The sequence below is a fragment of the Ochotona curzoniae genome, unplaced genomic scaffold (genome assembly GCF_017591425.1).
Source record: "Ochotona curzoniae isolate NIBS_2020 unplaced genomic scaffold, NIBS_Ocur_1.0 contig_1, whole genome shotgun sequence".
NCBI classification, from domain to species: domain Eukaryota; kingdom Metazoa; phylum Chordata; class Mammalia; order Lagomorpha; family Ochotonidae; genus Ochotona; species Ochotona curzoniae.
Genome location: NW_024464918.1, coordinates 41,702,983 through 41,724,876, shown reverse-complemented (window position 1 = coordinate 41,724,876; position 21,894 = coordinate 41,702,983). Strand labels below are relative to the sequence as shown.

The following is a 21,894-nucleotide window of genomic DNA, read 5'->3' as shown; positions in this document are numbered from 1 at the left end:
CCTGCCCCTGCCCTGCTCCAGATGCGAAATCCTTCATTCTCCCTCTCCGACCTTCTCACTAGAATCATTATTCAGCGTCTGTAGCATGAGGATGGAGTCCTTTGAATTTCAAGAGTTGGTGTTTCAGCTCTATTTTTAGTTGTGTTGTTGTATTTTTAATGGTTTTCTCATGCTCCCTTCTCCCCTGGAGGTGTTATTTTTATGATCAGCATTAGACACACTTTTCTCCCACATGGGACTAAGAGGACACGACTCGTTCCTGATTGCAATCAAACACGAGGAAAATGATTTCCTGCCCCCCTGGACACACCAGCAGGGACACTTCCTCCGACTAGTAATTTCTGTCAAGCTGATGCGGGGGAGCCCTGCCTGGAAATGGCCTGCTGGTCTGTCTTGTCCATTTGCAGGATACGGCAGCGAAATGAAAGAAAGTCACCCAGCTTGGGCGTTGGCTGAGTGTCTGTTGGCCCCTGTAGGCTTCTCAAGACGGCAGGTTAGGCTCAGTCATGCCCATTTCATAGACAAGGGAGCTGAGGGCTCAGAGCCGGGCACTGGTTCATCCCTGTACCGAAAATCCCAAGTGGAAGGACTAAGATTGGATCACTGCCCCTCCCAGCCCTTCCCTGTGAGTGTCGGTGGGTATGGGATGGGCACTGCTGGGCACTCACAACCCGGCCACCTGGCCACATCCTTCTGGGCTGCAGGTCTCTGCATGGATCCCTCCCTTTATTGGGAAGCCCTGGTTTCCTTCCTCCAGTGAGGAAATCCTGCTCAACCTTGCAACCCACAGTGGTGTCCTCTCCTTGCTCTAGTCCAGCTCCATTCCCTGCTCTGAAAGCAGCTGGGGTCACCGACCTGTGTCACAGCTTGGCTCTGGGTTCTGCCCTGTCCTCGCTCTCAGCCGAGCCGGGCAACACGCACTCCGTTCCTGCCCGAGGACGCCACCCAGCTTGCGGCAGCGGGCAGGATCGCGTCTTTCTCCTGGCTTTCTTTAGCTTGTTCCTATCATCTCCTGGCCCATCTGAAGACCGAAGACCGAAGACCGGCCGGGTGGTACCAGGCCGCCTGGGGCCACCTGCCGGCGGCTCCCCGAACGCTCAGCTACAGCCGCGCCATCTCGCAGGCAATGCTGCACCCTGGCGTCATCTCCCGGCGCTGCGGCTCACTTCCCGCCCAAGTAACTAGGATGCTAGGGTGTCGCCTTCATCTCCCCTGGGCAGCTGGGATCCGAGGGAGGGCTCAGGATTCCTGCTCTTTTGACCTGGAGAGGTCGTTGCACCTCCTAGCCAGAGCTGGGAACGCTGCGCACTGGGAGGACTGGGAGGCACTGGGTCAACTTCAGCGTCTTGAACATAAAGGTTTTCTGATGCAAAGTGAATATCGGTGCATTCCAGAACATCCAAGAAGCAGAGACCTGAACAAAAAATAAAGACGACCGGTAAGTCTGAGTCATGTTAATCATATTCATGGAGTGCTCATATACCCTTCCATATTAAGTTGTTTTATATGTGTCACTGCCTTTATTACACGATTGGAGTTTATAATATATGTAGATTTTTATTTTTAAATGATCAGTTTTGTTTGAAAAGCAGAGCCATGGAGAGAAAGGCAGAGAATCCTCCATCTGCAGGTTCACCGCCCATAATTGCTGCAAGGTCGTTCCTGGGCTGTGAAGCCAGGAGCCCAGAACTCTGGAGCCTTCTGCATGGGTGGGCAGGGGTCCACGTGCTAGACCCATCTTGCACTGCTTTCCCCAGACACATCAGCAGGAGGCTGAACGGGAAGTGGAGCATGCTACAGGTGCTCCTATGGGATGCTGGCTTGGCAGGTGGTAGTTTAACCCCTTGACCCACAATGCCAGCACCTTAGACTTCTTTTCTTTTCCTTTCCTTTTTTCTTCCCTTTTCTTTTCTCCTCTCTCTCTCTCTCTTTTTAAAGAGCATTTAATGTGACCTGACTTCAGTCGCAGAAGAAAATGCGGAAAATTAGAGAAGAACACAGGAAAAAGGAAAGATTAAAGCCACTTGTAACTCATCATTCAGAGATGGCTTTTCTCCTTGGTTTACATTATATTTTTGACTATCAACTTTCCTGCATATGCACAATGTCAGACTATAAACCAGAATTTCAAAATATTTCCCAAAGGAAGAATTCATCTTAGATTACATCTGAGATTACAACTGGCACTGAGTTTGTGGGCTCCACATCTGTGGGTCCAACCTACCATGGGTGGAAAATGTTGATTATGCTTGGACTGACAAGCGCAGATTTGCTTTCTTGTCGTCATTCCCTGAACAGTATCACATGACGACTATTTGTATAGCATTTGCATTAGCGCTGACATCGTAATGACTCTAGGGATGACTTGCAGTGTGGGGGAGGCTGTGTGCAGGTTATATGCAAGCTACACCACTTTATGCTCTAGATTTGCACATCCACAGGGCTTGGTATCCAAAGGGGATCTTGGAACCAATCCCCCGTGGGTATTTAGGGACCAGTGCATTTAATTGTTTTTTTCCTGTTTGAAAGTTCCACAACCTCTTCTGGAAACAATTTTGAACTCCTTTTCCGCTGCCCTGTCTCCTTTCCACCAAACATTCTATTCGTTTGGCTGTCATAGGGGTAGCCAAGGTCTTCCATGAATGTGAGAGTGTGCAAGTGTGGGGTTACCTTTCAGGAGTGAAATTGCTTCATAGAGGGCATGTGAATTTTTTTTTAAAGATTTATTTTATTTTTATTGAAAAGTCAGATATACAGAGAGAAGGAAAGACAGAGCAAGATCTTCCATCCGATGATTTACTCCTCAAGTGGATGCAACGGCCGGAGCTAAGCCAATCCGAAGCCAGGAGCCAGGAGTTTTCTTCCGGGTCTGCCATGTGGGTGCAGGGTTCCAAGGCTTTGGGCCATCCTTTACTGCTTTCCCAGGTCACACACAGGGAGATGGATGGGAAGTGGAGCAGCAGGGATTAGAACCGACACCCATGTGGGATCCTGGCACATTCAAGGCTTGGGTTTTAGCTACTAGGCTAACACACTGGGCCTGGCATGTGAATTTAAATGGATGAATGAATGAATGAATGAATGAATAAATACATTTATTTATTTGAAAGGCAGAATGACAGAGTGGGAGAGAAAGACATGGAAGCATCACTGGTTCACTCTCCAATGAGCAGAGCTGGTTCAGGCTGAAGCCAGGATTCCAGCAGGGTGTCCCCCATGGGCAGCGTGGCCCTAGCACTTGATCTATGTGGCAGGAAGCTGGGTCGGAAGAGCTAAGCAGCCAGGACTTGGAACTGGTACTCTTTCACATGACATGTGGGTGTTGCAAACTACAGCCTAAATCACCTTGCCATGGTACCCACCCTGACACGTACTCTTTTTAGATGTTAATGTGATGCTTCACAATTGCAATGGTAATGTAATCGTTTTTACTCAAATTAGCTGTTAACTCACTATAGTTTCAATTTTAATTGATAGGCAATAGTACACGTGTATGGGGTCATGTTATACTCTGATACAGAGGCATAATGGGCAGCAATAGCCTAAGGGTCATCAGCATTCCTGTTTCCTTAAGCAATGACTGCCAATTGGTGTTGGGAGTCTCGAACTGCTTTCTCCTAGTTCATAATACACAGTAAACTGCTGTAACCCATTATCACCCTGCTGTTCTGTAAAACATCGAGCCTGAGCTTCAAGTCTTCCCTTACCATTGCAGGTGGGGGTGTGCCTGTGCTCAGCCTCACGGTCCCTGGGGATCCAGCTCCTGACTCCAACTTCCTGCAAATGCAGCCCCTGGGGAGGCAGTGATGTCGGCTCGTTTTGGGGTTCCTGCATCTACGTGGCAGCCTTGATGATGTTCTTGGCTCTTGGCTTTGGAGGATAAATCGGAGGATGGGAGCTCTCTTAATGTATATGTACACTAACATATTAATATAACATTTATTTAAAATATTTATTTTTATTTGAAAGACAGACTTACAGACAGGAGGAAAGACAGAGAATCTTCCATCTGCTGGTTCATTCCCCAAGTGGCTGCCATGGCCAGAACTGAGCTGATCCAAAGCCAGGAGCCAGGAGCTTTTTCTGGGTCTCCGACCTGGATGCAATGTCCCAAGGACTTGAGCCATCCTCTACTGCCTTTCCAGGCCATAAGCAAAGAGTTCGATTGAAGTGAAGCAGCAGCTGGGACTTGAACCTGTGCCCTTATAGGATACAGGCTCTGCAGGTGGAGGATTAGTCTGATATGCCACCATGTTGGCTCTAGCTCTGATTCTTAAAAAGTGTGTGGGGGTAATACCTTGAGAATTAAATATTTGCATATCTCCTGGCTCCCTGCTGCACCAGCAGCTTGAGGGCAGTGGCATCCTCCTTGTGAGAAGGGCTGGCTCTGGACCAGTGTTAGGGCTGGGCTGATCACAGCTCTTTCCCCGACCCTGCATTCGCAGGAACAATATTCCTTTCCAGCTGTTTCCTGAAAACCGGACACTCTCCATGACCACTGGATATGATGTGAGGATGCCCTGCAAATTCCTGAAGTGCTGGGAGAACCCAGGGACCACACGAACCCTGAGCTGCAGGGAGAGATGCCGGCAAGATAGGACTTGCTATCTTCAGGAGCCTGATGGTACCATGGCCCCACCCAGGTCAGCGGTGGTGCCCGATGCTCATTTGGAAAAACACAAGTTAACTTCAAATGAATCTAAAAAAACCTCTCTAATCTCTGGCAACATCAAAAACGGGGGTGGCCAGAAGAACCTCTTGAGCTGTGTGGTAAGTTTGAGTCCCCTGGGACTCATGTTACCTGAAGATCCTGTTGCAGAGTCCAGCCCAAGAATTTGTGCCTCTTGACAAGCTTTTAGCTTGGCTGCTGTGGACTCACAGGTCACTTCTGGATGATTTAGCCTTTGGGTGCTATCTTATGTCACCCCTGCCATGAATACATGTTGAGCGCGCACGCACACACACACGTTTGATGAGCACTCTGCAGTTGTCCACACACGGGGCTGCAGGTGTGGGTGTCAGATGTGGGCCCCCCACACACACCTTGGAAGTCCCAGCTTTCTCTTCTGTGAGGAGACGTCCTTCCTCCCCCTACCTCTGCTGGACACTTCAAAAGGGACACTTTGTGTGGCCTTTGTCTTCTGCTACTTTTAGCTGTGAGTTCTCCCAGAGGAAGTAGCCAGGGTTGCACAGCCTTAACCACCATGTGCAGGCATTCTGAATGCATGACTGTGTCGGCAGAGCAAACAGCCGACATTCGCTGAATGCTGACGCTGTGCCAGGCCATGTGCCATCTCTCTGCTGCACAAGATTGTCCTGTGCCATCTTGAGCACTCGACGGGGCAGATTCAATCAGGCTCTGCAAACAATCAAAGCAAGTCAATCAACCTGAAGGCCGCAGCCAATGTCACTGAGCTCAAAAGCATACATTTCTAAGTAGGTCCAGCAGACACTGGACCTGAGCTGACTCCCGCATCCACACTCTTGACTGTATTTCAATTCCTGAAGCAGCAAAACTGGGTGTACAAATGGGAGGAGGGTGAAAATGCACGGTTTTCTAGAAGTCTGTTGAAAGGGCTGCTGCCTATCTTAGGTTAATGTACAGTGGCAAATGCCAGTTCCACGTTAGAGCTGAGACGAGAGAAGCCGGTTTATCATCGTGCACAATGACATTAGTTTTTGGGGTCTCAAGCAGAAACTCACGTCTCTTCAAGTCCAGAACTAGTACTCGTAAAATTGCAGTTAGGGTGTGACAGGTGCACCTCAAAGTACAGTGGTTCCCCATTATCCACCCCCTTTTTAAAAATCCACCTTCAGGGACCTGCATTTTGATCAAATATTATATGGAATTTCCAGAAATAATTCAAAAGAACTTTGAACAAAGGATGTTGCTACAATTGCTCCATTTTTATTAGCTATTGTCTTCCTGTGCATAATTTATAAATCAAACTATAGACTCATGTAGGAATAGAAAAATCAGCATAAACAGGTTTGGGTAGTAACCATGATTTTCAGGCATGTACTAGGAGTCTTGGAACTTACACCCTAAGAATATGGGGGTACAACTGAACCAGTGCTTCAAAAAGTTTGAGGGAAATGGTACCAAAGGATGCATTTGTTTTCTGTTTCAAAAAAAAAATTGTTTTGAAATCCATAGTTTTTTCATAATACATATTTTTCATGAACTTTTTGAGGACCTGTCCTATACATAGTTCAAGACGCTTGAAGACTAGCAGCCCAGGACGAAACACATTTCCTGTTAAAGGCATAATACAAGTACTTTTGCTTCAGAGCTACGGATGGCATCAAAGATATTAACTCTGAAACATACAAACTGTTTTTCCTTGCCACACAAATAAAAAGAGAGAATTTATTTTTCATTTCGAGTTTATTTAACATTTCATCCAACTGAACCTAAATCGTACGTTGACTTCAGTCCTGGCAAGACACTGTGCTAATACTGAAATAAAAATGGCCGCTCAGACAAACCCCATCCTAATTCTTCGCATCCTGTCCACAGAAGTATGAATCACTATTTACCTTTGCAAGCTTATTGCACTTCATATGGATACCATTTTTTTTTCCCCTTCCAGAAAGGGTATTTCTACATGGTTGGCAAGGATTTCCAACCTTGCTTCATTTGTTCTTTTTCCATAAACGATGATTAAACCTTACAATTAATATTTCTATACAAAAGCATTAAGAGTCTGAAGCATCAATAAGCAACATTTAAAAAGATGCACCTGCAATCAAGTTCATTGTGCTTTCTAGAAGTAGGCTTGGATCACCTCTTTCTGGTGTTAAGACTGGGTCATTCATTATTCGTCTTACTCATCAAGACCTGTTCACTTAAGGTGAACATTCCGAATTGGGGCTACAAAGTTACTGGGGGCTCAGGGCTCTACTACACTGCCAGTGGGGTGGGCCTCCGGGGACTTCGCTTCTTAGGAACACGGAGCTCTGTCGTGCGTGTGAGGGGTGACCATTCTTTTGAAAGAGAAGCCTCCATGCACGTACAGCATGTCCCAGGACATAACTGTCCTGTGGAAAGCCATTTGGCTTCAAGTGGTTTAAGACAAGGAATCTAAGAAGATGCTGGCGGCAACCAGGAAGGTCTACAGCTTCTGATCTGTGAGTCCTTCCGGAGATGAGAAGCAGACACAAGGCACAGCATGGTTTATGTGAAATTCAGTCTGGTTACACTGTCAGAAAAAACAAAGAATGGCCCAAACTCAATAATCTCTGAATTACGTGGATCTCAGCGGCATGACTACCTAGACCTGACACATAGGATCCGTTTAAGTCATTGCAAATGATGATGTCACAGTGACATATGGTTTCATTAACTGCAAAACAGAATAGACAACATTCACCTAAGAGTCTCCTTGATGGATTCAGCCAGACATTGTCTTTGCAAAAGTTGAAGATCTATAACTAAAGACGTGTTGGTAGCTGGAACGGTGATCTCACTTTAAAAAAAAAAATTAATCCAACAGTCCAGGTGGAGCCCAGTAACAGAGCATTGGCAGAATTTGACAAATTCAGTTATTCAAAGACAGTGAGAGCAAGGTGAAATGGATATCTTTATAGGGATGTCAAGACACTAAACTTAACGTCAGCTGAGTCGCTCCACCACCGATGATATGCGCTGACAGCAGGGACAGCGGACAGCACTGGGGTGAGGACTGATTTGTGGCTCGAAGGGAGCCACCCCCAAAACTTCATCATTTGCTTCGGGCCTACTCACTGCCCAAACCGGGAGCACACTGCTTTTGCTATTGATGGACACGCTTTGTCAGTTTAGCCTCCAAGTTTTTGTATTTTTCCCCAACACGACACTGGGAATTTCCTGATTTGCAATATGAACGGGAAGGAAAATTGAGGAACATTTTCAACAGATAACCTTTATACGAATCCCCTACTCTAGGTCTAGCACTGCTTTTTAGAATCCTAGTGGAGGGTTGGGATATTATCTTCGAGAAACGATTATGATAGGAAGGCCACGGGAAGGGTATTTCAGTGAATCATAACATGATTTCAATAGAAGGGCGCCAGTGGGTGTCGGGCACCTCGCCTGCACCAGGTGTCGTGCAGGAAGTAGCAGCTTCATTCGAAAGGGCTAACGTGGACCTTTGCCCCTGGGAGCACGCAGGCTCAATGGGGTGTTTCCTCAGTGACATGGCTCCATCAGGCTTGTGCAGGCAGCAGGACGGAGCTGCGGAGGCATCTCTCCCAACTCTACAATCCTTTATTGAAGTACACGTGCCGTAATTCAGGACGGGACTCCTGGATCCGGGCCTGCAGCTCCGCCTCCAAGCTGGTCACAGACATGGAACTGTGGGAAGGGAGAAAAGGCGGGGTGACTGAGGGTCAGGCACAGAGAAGCAGGACCCCGAACGAGATGAGTGATTGCTCCTTTTGGAACTTTGTCCGGCATCAAAGAGATGCACTGGGCATAAGAACCTACCTGGAGTTGGCACCATGGCACAGCAAGTTAAGCCACTGGCACCCCATATGGGCACCAGTTCGAGTCCTGGTTGCTCCATTTTTGATCCAGCTCCCTGCTAATGTGCTTGGGAAAGCAGTGGAGGACAGCCCAAAGCCTTGGGACCCTGTACCCATGTGGGAGACCCAGAACAAGCTCCCAACTTTGGACTGGCCCTAGCTCTGGCTGCTGTGGCCATTTGGGATAATGAACCCGGGGATCAAAGATCTCTCTTTTTCGTCTCTTCTCTCTCTGCAACTCCACCTTTCAAATTAAAACAGAAACAAAAACAAAAAGACAAATCTTCAAATTAAAAAATAAAAATTGCACCTCTACTTCCAAATCAAAGATAGACTCCCAATGCAACTGTTAAATCTATCTTGACAATAGGATGCCGGACTGTCTGGCATTCCATACTCGCCAACGTCAGGACACACTTAGATAGCAGAATGATGGACTTCTGACTGCTTAAGAAGGACTATACTATTGTAATAAGATAGGGGAAATCAGTGGGCAGGGGAGGGATTTTGGGAGGGGATAATGGAAATCCCAAAGCCTATGGAATTGTATCATAAAATAAAAAACAAAAATAAATTAATGAAAAATTAAAAATACATATATAATAGAAATGAAAAAGAGGAACCTACTGCCTACCTTTTTACTTCTTACATTGTTGAAAGATGAGGGCCCAGGGCCGTGGCCTAGAGGCTAAAGTCCTCACCTTGAATGCACCAGGATCCCATATGGGTGCTGGTTCTAATCCCGGCTGCTCCACTTCCCATCCAGCTCCCTGCTTGTGGCCTGGGAAAGCAGTTGAGGACGGCCCAAAGCCTTGGGACCCTGCACCAATGTGGGAGACCAGGAAGAGGTTCCTGGTTCCCGGCTTCGGATCGGTGCAGCACTGGCCATTGCGGTCATTTGGGGAGTGAATCATCGGACAGAAGATCTTCCCCTCTGTCTCTCCTCCTTCCTGTATATCTGACTTTGTAATAAAAATAAACAAATCTCTTTAAAAAAGAAAAGAGAGAGAAAGATGAGCGGAGTCTTGGCTGCTGGCAGGAGTGGCAGGGAGTGGCCCCCAGCCCTTGCTGGTGTCAACATGGCAGCTGCGCTGATGTTATGATACCGTCTGTGTCTAGCTTCGACGGGGCAAGTGCTATGCACCCAGGGTGATCTGTGGCAGCAAAATATCATTTATACTAGAGTGCTTTTATTTACTATAAACTGATAAATGCTTGTTGTACCATGTTTAGAAAATAACACGGACGCGAAAAAACACCCCACGTGTACTGCCCTCCCCGAGACAGACCTGACGCTCGTCACCGATTTAAGGACTCGGTGACAGCGGCTAGCATGTCTTGTGGGGCATCTCCAGGAACACTTGCTTTGTATTGGAAGTAAATGCCAAACACAAGGAGTCTCCAAAAAAGTTCATGGAAAACCTGTCCTTTGGAAAACTGTTTATACATGGATGTCAAACTCTTCAGACCCAAAGGAACTTCCGTTTCAGGTCTGTTTCCCATGAACTTCTTGGGGCACCCTTGTGGAAGTATAAGAAAAACTGCCCAGGCTTTCTGCCAGAAGGACCAGCAGTGATACTGATGTATAATGTCTTTTAAAAACCACTGGCATTTAATACAATTCAGATTAGGTAAAAGTGAGAAGTTTAAAACGCAAAGATGAATTCCCACAAAAACAGGCAAAAGCATGAGAAAAAGTATGCATGCAGAAAAAAAAAAACACTAAGAAAAAAAAAACGCAGTGGATGTTTCTATGTAGTGGGTCTTTGGGTCATTTTAAAATGCCACTGGTGCTGCTAATGATACTAGCCATGCTTTACTGAACACTGGTCAGGGCAGACGTGGCACACGGAACCTTTATAGAAACCCTGGGGGCCAGAAGATGCTGAAACCCCGGGGCCCCTGCACCTGCTCGGGATAACCGGAAGAAGTTCCTGGTTTGGGCCTGGCTGCTGCGGCCATCTGGGGGTTGAACCAGTGGACAAGAGAGATTTCTCTCTCTGGGTCTCTCCCTCTTTACCTGTAACTCTGAGTTTCAAAGAAATAAATAATTATTAAATCTTTAAGAATAATACCTCCAAAAGGGAACTTATTATTGCAATAATTTTACAGCTGAGGAAACCCAAGGGGCAGATGAAATACGAAGGCTGACCTTTCCTGGCTAAAGCCAACGCGGTCCTAACCATCATGAGGGTCGGCTCCAGGCCCTTCCTCCACTGATCTAGGCGTGTCTATAACTACTACGAACACACCTGCAGCCTCTTTTTTCTTAGGTACAACTCAGTTCATCTCTTCTGGTCTTGCTATCTGGGCTGGGTTCACTGTAAAGCCAGCTGTGTGGGTTTGGCTGAAGATCCAAGGATTGTGTTTAAACCAGCTCTGTGCAGGTGAGGAGCAGGTGGTGCGCCAGCCTCCACCGTGAGCACCTGCCTGCACAGACTTCCGAGAGCTCCAGGCTTGCTAATGCTTTTCTAGAAACTTGGCTTTTATATGTTCTCAAATCCACTGGTTTAATAGTACGGATAGTATATTTTTAATCTCTGCCAACTCTATACTAATGCCTTTTTTCCATTTATAATATGACTCGCTGTGCTCTGACTAACCCACCAGAGAACCTTTACTCTTTTCAAAGAACCAACTTTAAGATTTACTTTCCGAAGCCAGGAGCCAGGAGTTTCTTCCGGGTCTCCCATGGGGGTACAGGGTCCCAAGGCTTTGATCAGTCCTTGACTGCTTCCCCAGGCCACAAGCAGGAAGCTGGATGAGAAGTGGAGCCACCGGGACACGAACTGGTGCCCAGATTGGATGATGGTGCTTGCAAGCTGAGGATTAGCCAGTTGAGCCATTGTGTCAGTCTCAAAAACCAACTTTTTTCTGGGTTAAACCTCTTGCTTTGTTATCTGCTTCACTTGTTTCTAATTGTCTTATCTCCTTCCTGCTTCCTATAATTTATTCTTTGGTCTTTTTTTTTTTTCAATTAGTTTTCAGCCAGGCTTTCTTCCTAACATGTACAGGTAAAGTTAACTTCTGTAAAAGCAACTTGTCTGTTGCTTCCAACGCATTTTAATGCAAATTATTTCATCACACATTCACGCAGGAGAAAGGATGACGGCAGTCACACAATAGAATGATCACACAGCTGCAAAACCATGACTGACGCACGGCCACGTGCCGCCACGTGCTGAGTGGCGGAGTTCCAGAATGTTCCAGATACCTGTATCTACATTTCCATCTGTAGACACGGACAGCCAAACATACAGACATTCCCCTGTGTCAGAGCAGGGGAGGCTGGGAGAGGGGCTGGAGGAGCCTGAGGGTGTAACTGAACGGCAGGACTTATACGGACAAAATGAAGGGCTGGGCAGTGGATTCACCGATGTTCGTGAGTCAGGCCCACAGGAGAGTGTTATGAACCCAGGATTGTGTTGGACCTAACCGTGCGCAAGCGAGGAGCCAGAGACCCAGTGAAAGAGAAATACGTGCATTACAGACGGATGGGGGAAGTTTTCATCTTCCACCGAACGAGGCCCATAAACAAGCAGAGGGTTCCCCAAAGTAAGCTCATCCTCAACTCCATGAGGCGTGGCCCCTCTGGACGCTAAAAGGTACAGAAAGCTTTTGACTTCTTAAACCTAAAACTTACAATGAATCACAAAAACAGATACTAGGAAGAATATATCGGTTTTCTCACAACACTCCAAAAGCAAGAATCATGGCTTCAACAGGAAGCTTCTCTCTGGGTTTGCAGATCTTGTAGCTGTCCCCCGTTGCGCACGGGGGGGGGGGTTAAGCTCCTGTCTCCCGGGCTTCTCTGGCCCGCAGTCTCGTGGGCGATGGCACAGCATGCGCATCTAACTGCTGTAATGCCCCTTACGTGCGATTTTTTTTTTTTAAAGAAAACCTTTATTTGTTTGAGAGTCAGACACACCCACACACCCAGAGGGGAGAGAGAGAGAGCAAGCGAGCATGCAACCTATCCACTGGTTCTTCCCAAATGCTTGCAATGGCTGGGCTGAAGCTGGGACCAGGAGCTTGAGCCAGGCAGCCCACGGGGGTGGAGTCAGAAGGAAGAGACAAGGCAAACACCCAGGACTTTAAGCTGAGTGCCGATCATCGCTGAGACCCGGGTAGAACTTGAACGCTAACACATCTGTGCAATCGCTGCGTTTTGCAAAAATAAGCACACCCGTACTGGAATAAACTTGATTCTCATGAAAGAATCAAGCATATTCAAATCCAACACTAGGGGGCAGAAAAGAGCTGCTACGAGAGGTGGGAAGCTGAGATGAGGGGCAGCTGGGCCGTCAGAGATGCTGGTTTGTGATCTTTGCAGCCCTAAATGCCCCTGCCTGTGAAACCACCATCCCAGCACCCGTGTGCACCCCAGCAGGATGGCGGGGCCCAGACGCGCACCCTGGGGAAACAGGGTCGGCAGGTACGTACCTCTTCTGGGGGAACAGGGCGCAGCACAGGGGCGTTGCAAACACCAGACTTCCAAAGAAAACAAAAAGACAAATCAGACCACTTGGAGATGCCTGGCATTCCAGGTTTTTTTTTTCTTTCATTTTACCTTTTTCATTTACCCCAAATATCGGGGTCCCTCGTCCCGCGAGCAAGACCCCGATGCAGTAAAGATTCTTAAAAAAGTTTATTGGGTAAGACTTCAAGCGTTGTGGCAAAGTGAAAGCAGTTACAGCACTTGTAAGATTTATTACAGTAAAGCAAAAGCAGCCTAGTGCTAGCTAGCAATAGCCTTGAAGTGATAGCGATAGCTCTAGCCTTGAAGCGTGCCTGGTTATTGCCCGGTTATTGTTTAAAGCATTACACTGCCTTACACAAATAGATTCTGTTTGTGGTGATTTTATGACCTCCTATTGCCAAACGAGTGGAGGAGAAAAGAAAAAGGCAGAGATAATTGGAGTTTAGAAAAGAAATCACACATGTAGCCCCATGCATAGGTTCCTCGAATGGTCATTTATTTTTATTTAAGTATTAGGACCATGAGCCCTGGATGGTTTTTATTTATTTTTTTTTCCTCTTAAAGGAATTTTTATTAAAACAAGAATTTTATCATTCAAATTATGTTTCTTTGCTCAGTTATCAACTCGTCCTTAACAGAACTGACATTCTGAGCTATCCCACAGTAAAGAATGGAATCCTTGAAATTTTTGTGCTTTGCCGAAAAGTCTTTTTTCCGGGGTCTGTGAAACCACGGGCTTTGGAATGCGGGGGGAGGGGGGGTGGTCCCACGCGTTCCACCTTTTGTAAGTTGCATGTTTAGCCCTGAAAACATGAAACGCGTTGTACGCAGTGATTTCCACTCACCAGAAGCCGACTAATCCAACCTGAATGGGGGCGCTCATCCACGGGAACCTCTGCATTGAGAAAGAGATGACGGTGAGTGGTTTACACAGGCCTTTAAGACAATTCCTGCTGCAGCCTTCTGGAAGGCACCTCTCCCCTTTGCAAAATCAGATGGACTGGGTTAGTAAGATGCCAGGGTGACACGGCACCAAGTGCGTTAGTCCGGACTTCATGGAACGCTCTTTGCTCTGTAAACACGCATGCCAACGGCCGGCGGCTTCTGTCTGCATTCGCCCTGGCCGCAGGTGCGCTGCTTTGCTGTTATCAACGCCACAGAACACGCAAACTCGTGAACAAAGTGTCTCGGAAAGTTTTTTGCCCCTCCAAATAAATGTCTCAGATTTCCAATTTCCAAGAACCTTTTTTAAAGTGCCCTCACGGAAGAGGTGGAGAAACAGCGGAGGCAAAACCGTAATGGGGAGGTTAACATAGCATGGTGGTACGGTCTGAAAATCGATGGACGTCTCAAGCTCTGATGGCTTCCTAATCGTGTCCAGAGGAGGAAATGCCAGCTAATGTCCAGGATGCACCTGGTCCAGATGCCTTGAACACAGCATCTGCCATCTCTCACCTGCCTTGCAACTTCTTCTTTCTTGCTTTGAGTTGCTGTTGGTGTGGTTCAAGCCATTTCTGCCACAAAACATTGTACTACTTGCATTTTTTTTTAAATCAATGAGTTGACCTTTTGTGGGATGAATGCTGTTAGATTTTTATAAGGGAGAGCTACCAAAATATACAATATAAGGCTCAATCAGGTCTATGGTTATGCAAATAAAGCCATGAAAAGAGCTGCAGCCAAGGTGGGAGTGGGAGTGCGGTGGTGATGAGATGAGCCAACTTGGGTCCAGAGTCAAGGCAAGGTGTTAGAAATAGCATGCGAGTGGCGTACCCTTGTCTCCAAGGAGACTCCTCTGACAACAAAGTTAACTCAGGAGGGTTGCTGTAAGACAGAAAGGCATGGGCGAGAGGGCGAGAAACACAGTCAACAGGAAGATGGTCCACACGGCTACCCCTTAGAGAACAGAGAGAAAAGGAAAGCAGTGATATGTCACTAGAATGACAGATTCTCTGAGAAATCTGCTGAGCAGTGATGCTGTCATGTATGATGCTAAAGTGTACACACACAAAGATGTGACATCGCTGGGCGACAGAGCCTCAAGGGACGACACTGCCCAGGTGGGTGGTCACCAGCTGCAGTGCTGAGATGGCTCTATTTGATGAAGGGTTTCCCTAAGGACATAGTAAGTACTTGCTCTAGTACTTTCTGGATATGTGACAGCGGTGCTGGCCGGGTCACGGCCTTGGTGACGGGAAGGCGAGCTGAATGCTGAATGACATCGCGCACACAGATGGACTTGAACCCACGGGAGCGGCCTCCTCATTACACATGAACTCTGCTCTGCCACAAACTGGCTACCCTGTCCTCCACCCAGCACCTCCGAGATGAGCAGGCTAGACAGAAGGTTGAACTGAGGGTCCTTCAGAGTTTCAACGGAAAGGCTCCTAAATGGCCAGAATCCTAGGGAATCCCAAACAGACCTTGGGTGTCAATCGGGTATCTCTCTTTTCCTGCCTCCTTGCCTAACTTAAACCCACCTTTAGCAAAACTCACTCTGGGAATCACGCCAGTGCATGGGGGTGCTGCATCTCCCACCAGCTAGACTGCCTTGCCTAACAAAACCACACAAATAAAGGGTGTTGTAGCGATGGACATTGTGACACAATAGTAGATTCAAGCTACTACCACAGTGGAGTGCCGTTTGAGTCCCATTTATTCCAGTTCCAATCCAGCTTCCTGATAATGTGCCCAAGAAGGCACTGCATAATGCTCAGGTACTTGGGAGACTCCAGTAGAGTTCCTAGGTCCTGGCTTTTGGGGACTCAGCCCCAGCTACTGTGTCCACTCAGGGGAGTGGTCTAGGTCCACGTAGGTCCATGGAAGATTTCTCTCCCTCTTCCTCCCTATCTCTGTCAAATCAATCTTAAAAAAAAAAAAGCAAGATATTTTAAGTAAAAAGTTCAAATGAACTCAATACAGTTATCACCACACAAAGCTCAAAAGGTGAGTAAGACTTCATAGTTATTTTCCTCAAGGATTCTGCTCACTTCAGTATCTTTGCTCATTCACTACCAACTGTACCTATTTGATGCGTGCAGTCTTAAGTGGCCACATTCGGCTACACTGGGAAGCCATCAGCAGCACAACCTGACGGCCATATCCACCATCTCCCACGTTTCCCTATGACCCTCTGCCACTCCTGCCTCATTCCTGAACCCTACACCCCAACTCTCTGTGCCCTCTGACCTACGTTATCTAGTATTAGCTTCCACCCCCAGGACTTCACACACAGCATCTCCTCTTTGGGGTAATCACTTTGATGCTCACTCATGTTTCTAGTTTGGGGTTATGGACACAGGCTTTCACACCTCCCAAGTAAATACCTAGGAGTGAAATGGCTGGTCACATGGTTGCCTAGGCTTAACTCTCTAAGTAACTTCCAGGAGATTTCCCAAGGTGGAAGTACCATCTGCCATGCCCGCCAGCAGCGTAGAGGGTTCCGGCTCCCCCGTATCCTCGCCCGCTAAGGTCAGTCCTTCCTGCAGCCATTCTAACAGCTGTTCAGTAGCTGTTCATGCAGTTTTAAATTTGAATTTCTCCAATGACATATCAAATGCCTTGTACATTGGGTGAAGTGTCTGCTTGATTATTTTGTCCCACTTTTTAAATTAAAAGGTTGGGTTTTTTTTTTTTTTCCTACAAAAATGCATTTGAGAAGGAGATAGAAACAAACAGAGAGAGATTGATTCTATCCCGTGTATCGGTTCACTCCTCAAACGTCTACAACAGCCAGGGCTGCAGTGAGGCCACAAGCCGGGCCTTTAGTGCAGGTCTCCCACACCGGTAGCAGGAACCCCTCGGGCATCCCTGCCCCCTGCCCCCCAGGGTCTACCCCGGCAGGAAGCTGGGCTCAGGAAGCACAGGTGGGCCTTGCCCCTCGGTGCTCTGGCATCGAGGACACAGCTCCTGGGTGTTTGCTTGGGTTGAGTGAACAGAAGTCCTCTGTGCGTTCCACGCTGTCCAGCGATGGTCTCCCAGGCTGTTTCTCGCATTTCATTCTCTTTACAGCTTTTGAAGAACAGAATTCCAAATTCTTGACAAAGTTCAGTATGTCAAGTTTTCCCTTACTGTGCTTTTGGAGTTGTGTCTTTTTAATCTGGAGTCAGCTAATCCTCTGCCTGCAGCACCGGCATCCCCTGTGGCCGCAGGTTCATGCCCCGGCCGCTCCACTTGCCATCCAGCTCCCTGCTTAAGGTCTGGGAAAGCAGCGGAGAATGGCCTAAGTCCCCGGGCCCTGTACCCGTGTGGGAGAGCTAGAGGAGGCTCCTGGCTCCTGATTAACTCAGCTTTGGCCATTGCAGCTATTTGGGGTATGAATTAGCAGATGGAAAAGCTTTCCTTCTCTCTATAATATCTGCCTCTTCAGCAAAATATATATATATATTTTTTTTTTTAAAAGATAGAGACAGAAATAAACTGTGTCTAACTCTACTGTTCCGTCACATTTTATTCTAGTAGCTTTATACTTGTAGACTTTGCCACTTTGGATCTACGAGTCAACAAGAGGTCATTTTTGTATATGGCACACTCCCCAAACACTGCTTGCAACCCAGCGCACCTCAGCATCCACAAATTCCCCAGACATGCCCTCCGTCCTCACTGAGCTTGTACGGACCATGTGCCCTGGGCCGAGTCTCCCCTCCACCCCGCCGACCTACAGCAGTTGGGTAACACACCTCTTCTGTGCCCCAAGTCCCGTGACCATCTGTCCTATGCTGCTCTTCCCCACCATGCTATCCGTTCCCTGTGTCGCTCCAGTGCCTAGTCCGCTGCCTGGCATATGAGAGGAACTGGGCAAAAGGCTGCTAAGTAAAATCTACAAATGAACAAACAGACGCCACGTTCACAGGCAGTTGCAGACAAGCCTGAAAAGCTAAGGAAGACATGGTCATGCGCTCTCGCTAAAAGGATTACGTGACAGCTACCACTTCAGGAATAAGGACCCGATGGTACACTACGCCAGAAAGACCTAAGTTTAAAGATGCCACAGCAAAAAAAAAAGCTGTGCAGGAAAGCACCCAATTTTAAGCAGTGAATTTTCAGCTTTAGCTGCAAAAACTTCCATGAGTCACCTGCCCACAGCCGACGCCTTTTCTAGCATGTACTTGGGTAGAGATGAGGCGTGGGGCAGGGGAAGGATGAGTCACAGGACATGCTCCCCTCCTATCGCTGTTTAAAAATGCCATGGCTGTTCAGCTGGTTTCACACTGGCAGAGGGCTTTGTTCACTGCCAACATATAAGCCTAGATACGCTCATCTTCACAGCGGAGGCACACGCAGGCTCTGCAGCTGCGGAATGAGAAGGGGAGTCTGAGACTATAGAGCGAGCTGCTAAGACGCCTGGCAGAACTGGGTATCAGGTGGCATCTGAGAGTCTGGGGAAAGGAAAAGGGGAAGCTTGAACAGCAGTCAGGATGTAGTCCCTAAGGGCGACCTCTGGACTGCTTTCCTGGGCGTGTGCAAATGCCCATGATGACCTCCCATCTTTCTTGGTTCAATGACCTGTATTCACAACTCCTCCCTCTTGGATGCTCTGGCTTATCTGCCAAACTGATAAGATGAGAATTTACAAGCCTCATATCCTGGGGCAAGGCAATCAGTACTTGCTTTCAAAGGCCGCTTTCACTTGTATTAAATAGGAGGGGGCTTTGCTTTAGCAAATGTGTTTTTCAGTTCTTGGTCATTTCCAAAGTGAGACACCAGGATACCTTAAGAGTCACCAATGAGGCGTGCAAGTCAAAACGTGCTTGGGTCAGCACATATCTTCCTGGAATTTTACAATCCTAATGCCTTTGCAGGACCATGAGCTGACAGAGAGCAACCCAGGACAGCGGTTCAGGGATGGACCACCCTGTCAGGGAGGGTAATGCTACTAGCCTCCATTCTGAGTTCATCCTGTGGGTGTCTCTCAAAACTTGACTTATTTCATTTAAGACCATTTTGACGTTTCGGATGAACTGGAAACCTTGGGGATGTCAAAAATGGATGAATTCCAGCTGACGACATCAAGTGGTAGCTGTAAGAGATAGCTGCAGCTCCCCCATTCAGTCATCCCTTAGTAGCTGCACAGTTAACACTGCCTAAACTCAGCACTGGAAACAGAGGTCCGTAGAACACCTTCACACGAGTAGGGACTTGCTGACGTCTGCCGCATGGCCAGTGAGGCCGCAATCACATTTTGGCTGCCACAACAGCTTCTGCTGACACCCAGAGGACACGCCCCAAGATGTCCATGAACCCCTAAGACTGTAGACAGTGTTGGATCCCACATACGCTGTGCTTTTCCCTAAACACACATTCTCATGATCTAGGTGAATTTGTGAATCGGGCATAGGCAGATGTTAATGAGAACATACTCAAAAACAGAGCCATCATGACAACAGACCACAGTGGGCGTGCCAGCATCCCTACTCTGCCCGCTGGGATCAGCACTGTTAAGCCAGGGTCCCAGAAACACAGCCCCACTCATAACCAAGATGCCTGCTATGTGACTGACAGTAGAGGTGGATCTGCTGGACAGACGTGGAGGATGTGAGGTTTCCATCCCACTATGCAGAATGCTGCACAATTTCAAACTGATGGATTGTTTATGCTTGCAACATCCCGTTTAACACGTCTGGACTGCAGTGGTCCACAAGCCACGAAAAGCACCAGAAGGCAAAACTGCCAGGAAAGGTAGTACCAAAAAAAAAAATTTCTCCTACTTGGGTATATGTAGCTGATGGTACTTCTGTTTAAGGTAGCTGTCAGAAGCCTACAGTGGAGACTGACGGGGCTTGGTGGGCTTCTAAGGGTGCATCTTCTGGGGAAGCACAGGGCCTGTGGGTTTGTTTTCAGGAGCAGAACCACCAGGATACGGAGTCACATACTACATATCAGCCCATAGGATTGCTACACGTGGCAGCTTCAAAGATGCAGCCCCTCTTGCATGTCTCCAAAATTTCTAAGAATAAATCTAAGAGCAGCTACTGAGACAGGGGCCACCTTCCCTGCCATGGGGTGGGTGCAATGACACACAGCATCCTGATGAGGCCTCTTAAAGAGGCCCCCAGTGTTGCTATTTCTTCATAGCATGGTTCCTAAGCTTGTTTACCCAAGAGCATCAATGCACAGAAAGCAATCACAAAGGGTTCACTTAACACTGACCCTCTGTGTTCCCCTGAGAGGGCCTTAGTCCATTTCCTGTGGCCAGCACAGGAAAGCTGAGATGGAGCGCTTCATGAAGAACAGAAGCTTATTTGCCTCATGGTTCTATAGGCTGGGACATCCAAGAGCAATGCCACTGTACCAGCTCAGCTTCTGCTTGGGGCTGAGCAGGGATAAGCTGAAGGGGAGTGGGCAGGGGCCAAGGAACCGGGCTCCTCTCCCTTCCCCAGCTCTGGCCTCGTCCTCCCAGGAAGCCATGACAGGTCCCAACTCCGGTGCCTCCACCTGGGCAACCAAACCTCAGCTGTGAACCTTCCATGGGGCAGAGCACATCCCAGCCGCCAGACGTAGGCATGCCTACGGACACAGCGACCTCGGTCAACAATAACGTCCCTGGGGTTAGTGGTCCTGGGACTCACCCCAAGGGAAATGCCCTCTTCCCAATGCCAAGTTCTGCCCGTTCATGGAGGAGCCCAAGCCATCTCTTCTGGTAGATCAACCATGGCAATTTCTAAGCAGCACTGAGCCCAGCCAGTTGCCCTATCCCATGGTCCCCTGTTGGTTGTGGGAATAAGCAAATGAAGACTAAGCAAGTGTGATGTGTGTGGTCAAAGAACCTACCACATGCACAGCGCATAGTGCACAGTGGATATGTTCTGAGACTCCTGCCGAAGGAATGCCTGAAGCTACACTGGTGAATCCTATCTATGCCACGTGTTTTTTTTTTTCTCCCCATTTATAACATTTCATTTATAAATTTGGCAAGAGATGAAGAGTAACTAATCATAAAACAGAAATATCATACAGTCCAACCAGATTATCATATTGTATATCACAACAAGAGTTCATCATGCTGCAAAGAATAGTGTGCACTTCGTAACTGATGGATTGGTCTGGAATTTTTCACTCAGTAATTCTGGACCGCGGTGGACGACAGCAGTGGGACCTGCTGTAATACACTGAGATGTCTTAGCTATAAAATTTCATCTTGTGATATTTTTAGGTTTTGAAGGGAGCCAAGACTCCCCTAATGAATCATTAGACTAATGAATCATTAGATATGATCACTGAAGAGAAATGTATCAGGGCTATAAAAATCAATCTTCCAGGAACCTACCACTCCAAACCATTTTTCTAATTTCCGACTGTACAGTTAGGGACTAATAAACATATCAACGCTAGGTTCACACCGTGCCTTCCTTTTCGCCTGGCTAAGCACCCCGCAGATGCCTAAGTGTACTGGTGAGATAAAAAAAATCAGTCTGCACCCAGTGGTCTTCACCGACAAGCCTTTCAAAATATCTGAGATGAGAAAGAAAATGTTCCCCAAACACCTTTTTACTGCCGTCACCGCTTGAGAAAAACCGACTTGCAAAGTCAAAGTCCATGTCGACGCCGGCAATATTTTGCATAGCTTGAAGTCTGAAAGAGGACGGAGAGGGCTGTGAAGGGGACAGAGGGTAACCGGGCTTACCTTCAAGAAGGCCTTCTTTTCCAAAGTGTTCATGATGAACGGAGGGATGGCTGAAAGCAAAGACAGAACCGTTCAATTCTTCATTTAGTCTCTTACTTCCAGCTCAAATGCCCCCATCCTCGCCATCCCCAACACGTGACAATAAACTTAATGGCACTCTTAGACTGGCAGAGTAAAAGCTACGTGTAGTAATCCTTGAAATGATTAAATTCCATTTTATTGAGTTAAAAACTGCAATCATTTTCTATATCTAAAAACAAACAACAACAACGAAAAACCCACTCTA

The 21,894-nt window shown here is 47.5% G+C and overlaps 1 protein-coding gene across 4 annotated transcripts in view; it reads right to left on the bottom strand.

Annotated features, from left to right (window-relative positions):
- Positions 1–6,379: 6,379 nt before the first annotated feature.
- The window catches only part of SFXN1 (sideroflexin 1), a 36,039-nt gene continuing 20,524 nt past the window's right edge, over positions 6,380–21,894 (bottom strand). For all 4 annotated transcript variants that reach the window (XM_040972465.1, XM_040972448.1, XM_040972440.1 and 1 more), the window contains 4 exons: positions 21,609–21,658; positions 13,831–13,880; positions 12,949–12,996; positions 6,380–8,335 (listed from right to left, as the gene is read on the bottom strand). In XM_040972465.1, the coding sequence (XP_040828399.1) occupies positions 8,239–8,335; positions 12,949–12,996; positions 13,831–13,880; positions 21,609–21,658 (245 nt within the window). In that variant the 3' untranslated portion in view covers positions 6,380–8,238. The remainder of the gene's footprint in view (positions 8,336–12,948; positions 12,997–13,830; positions 13,881–21,608; positions 21,659–21,894) is intronic.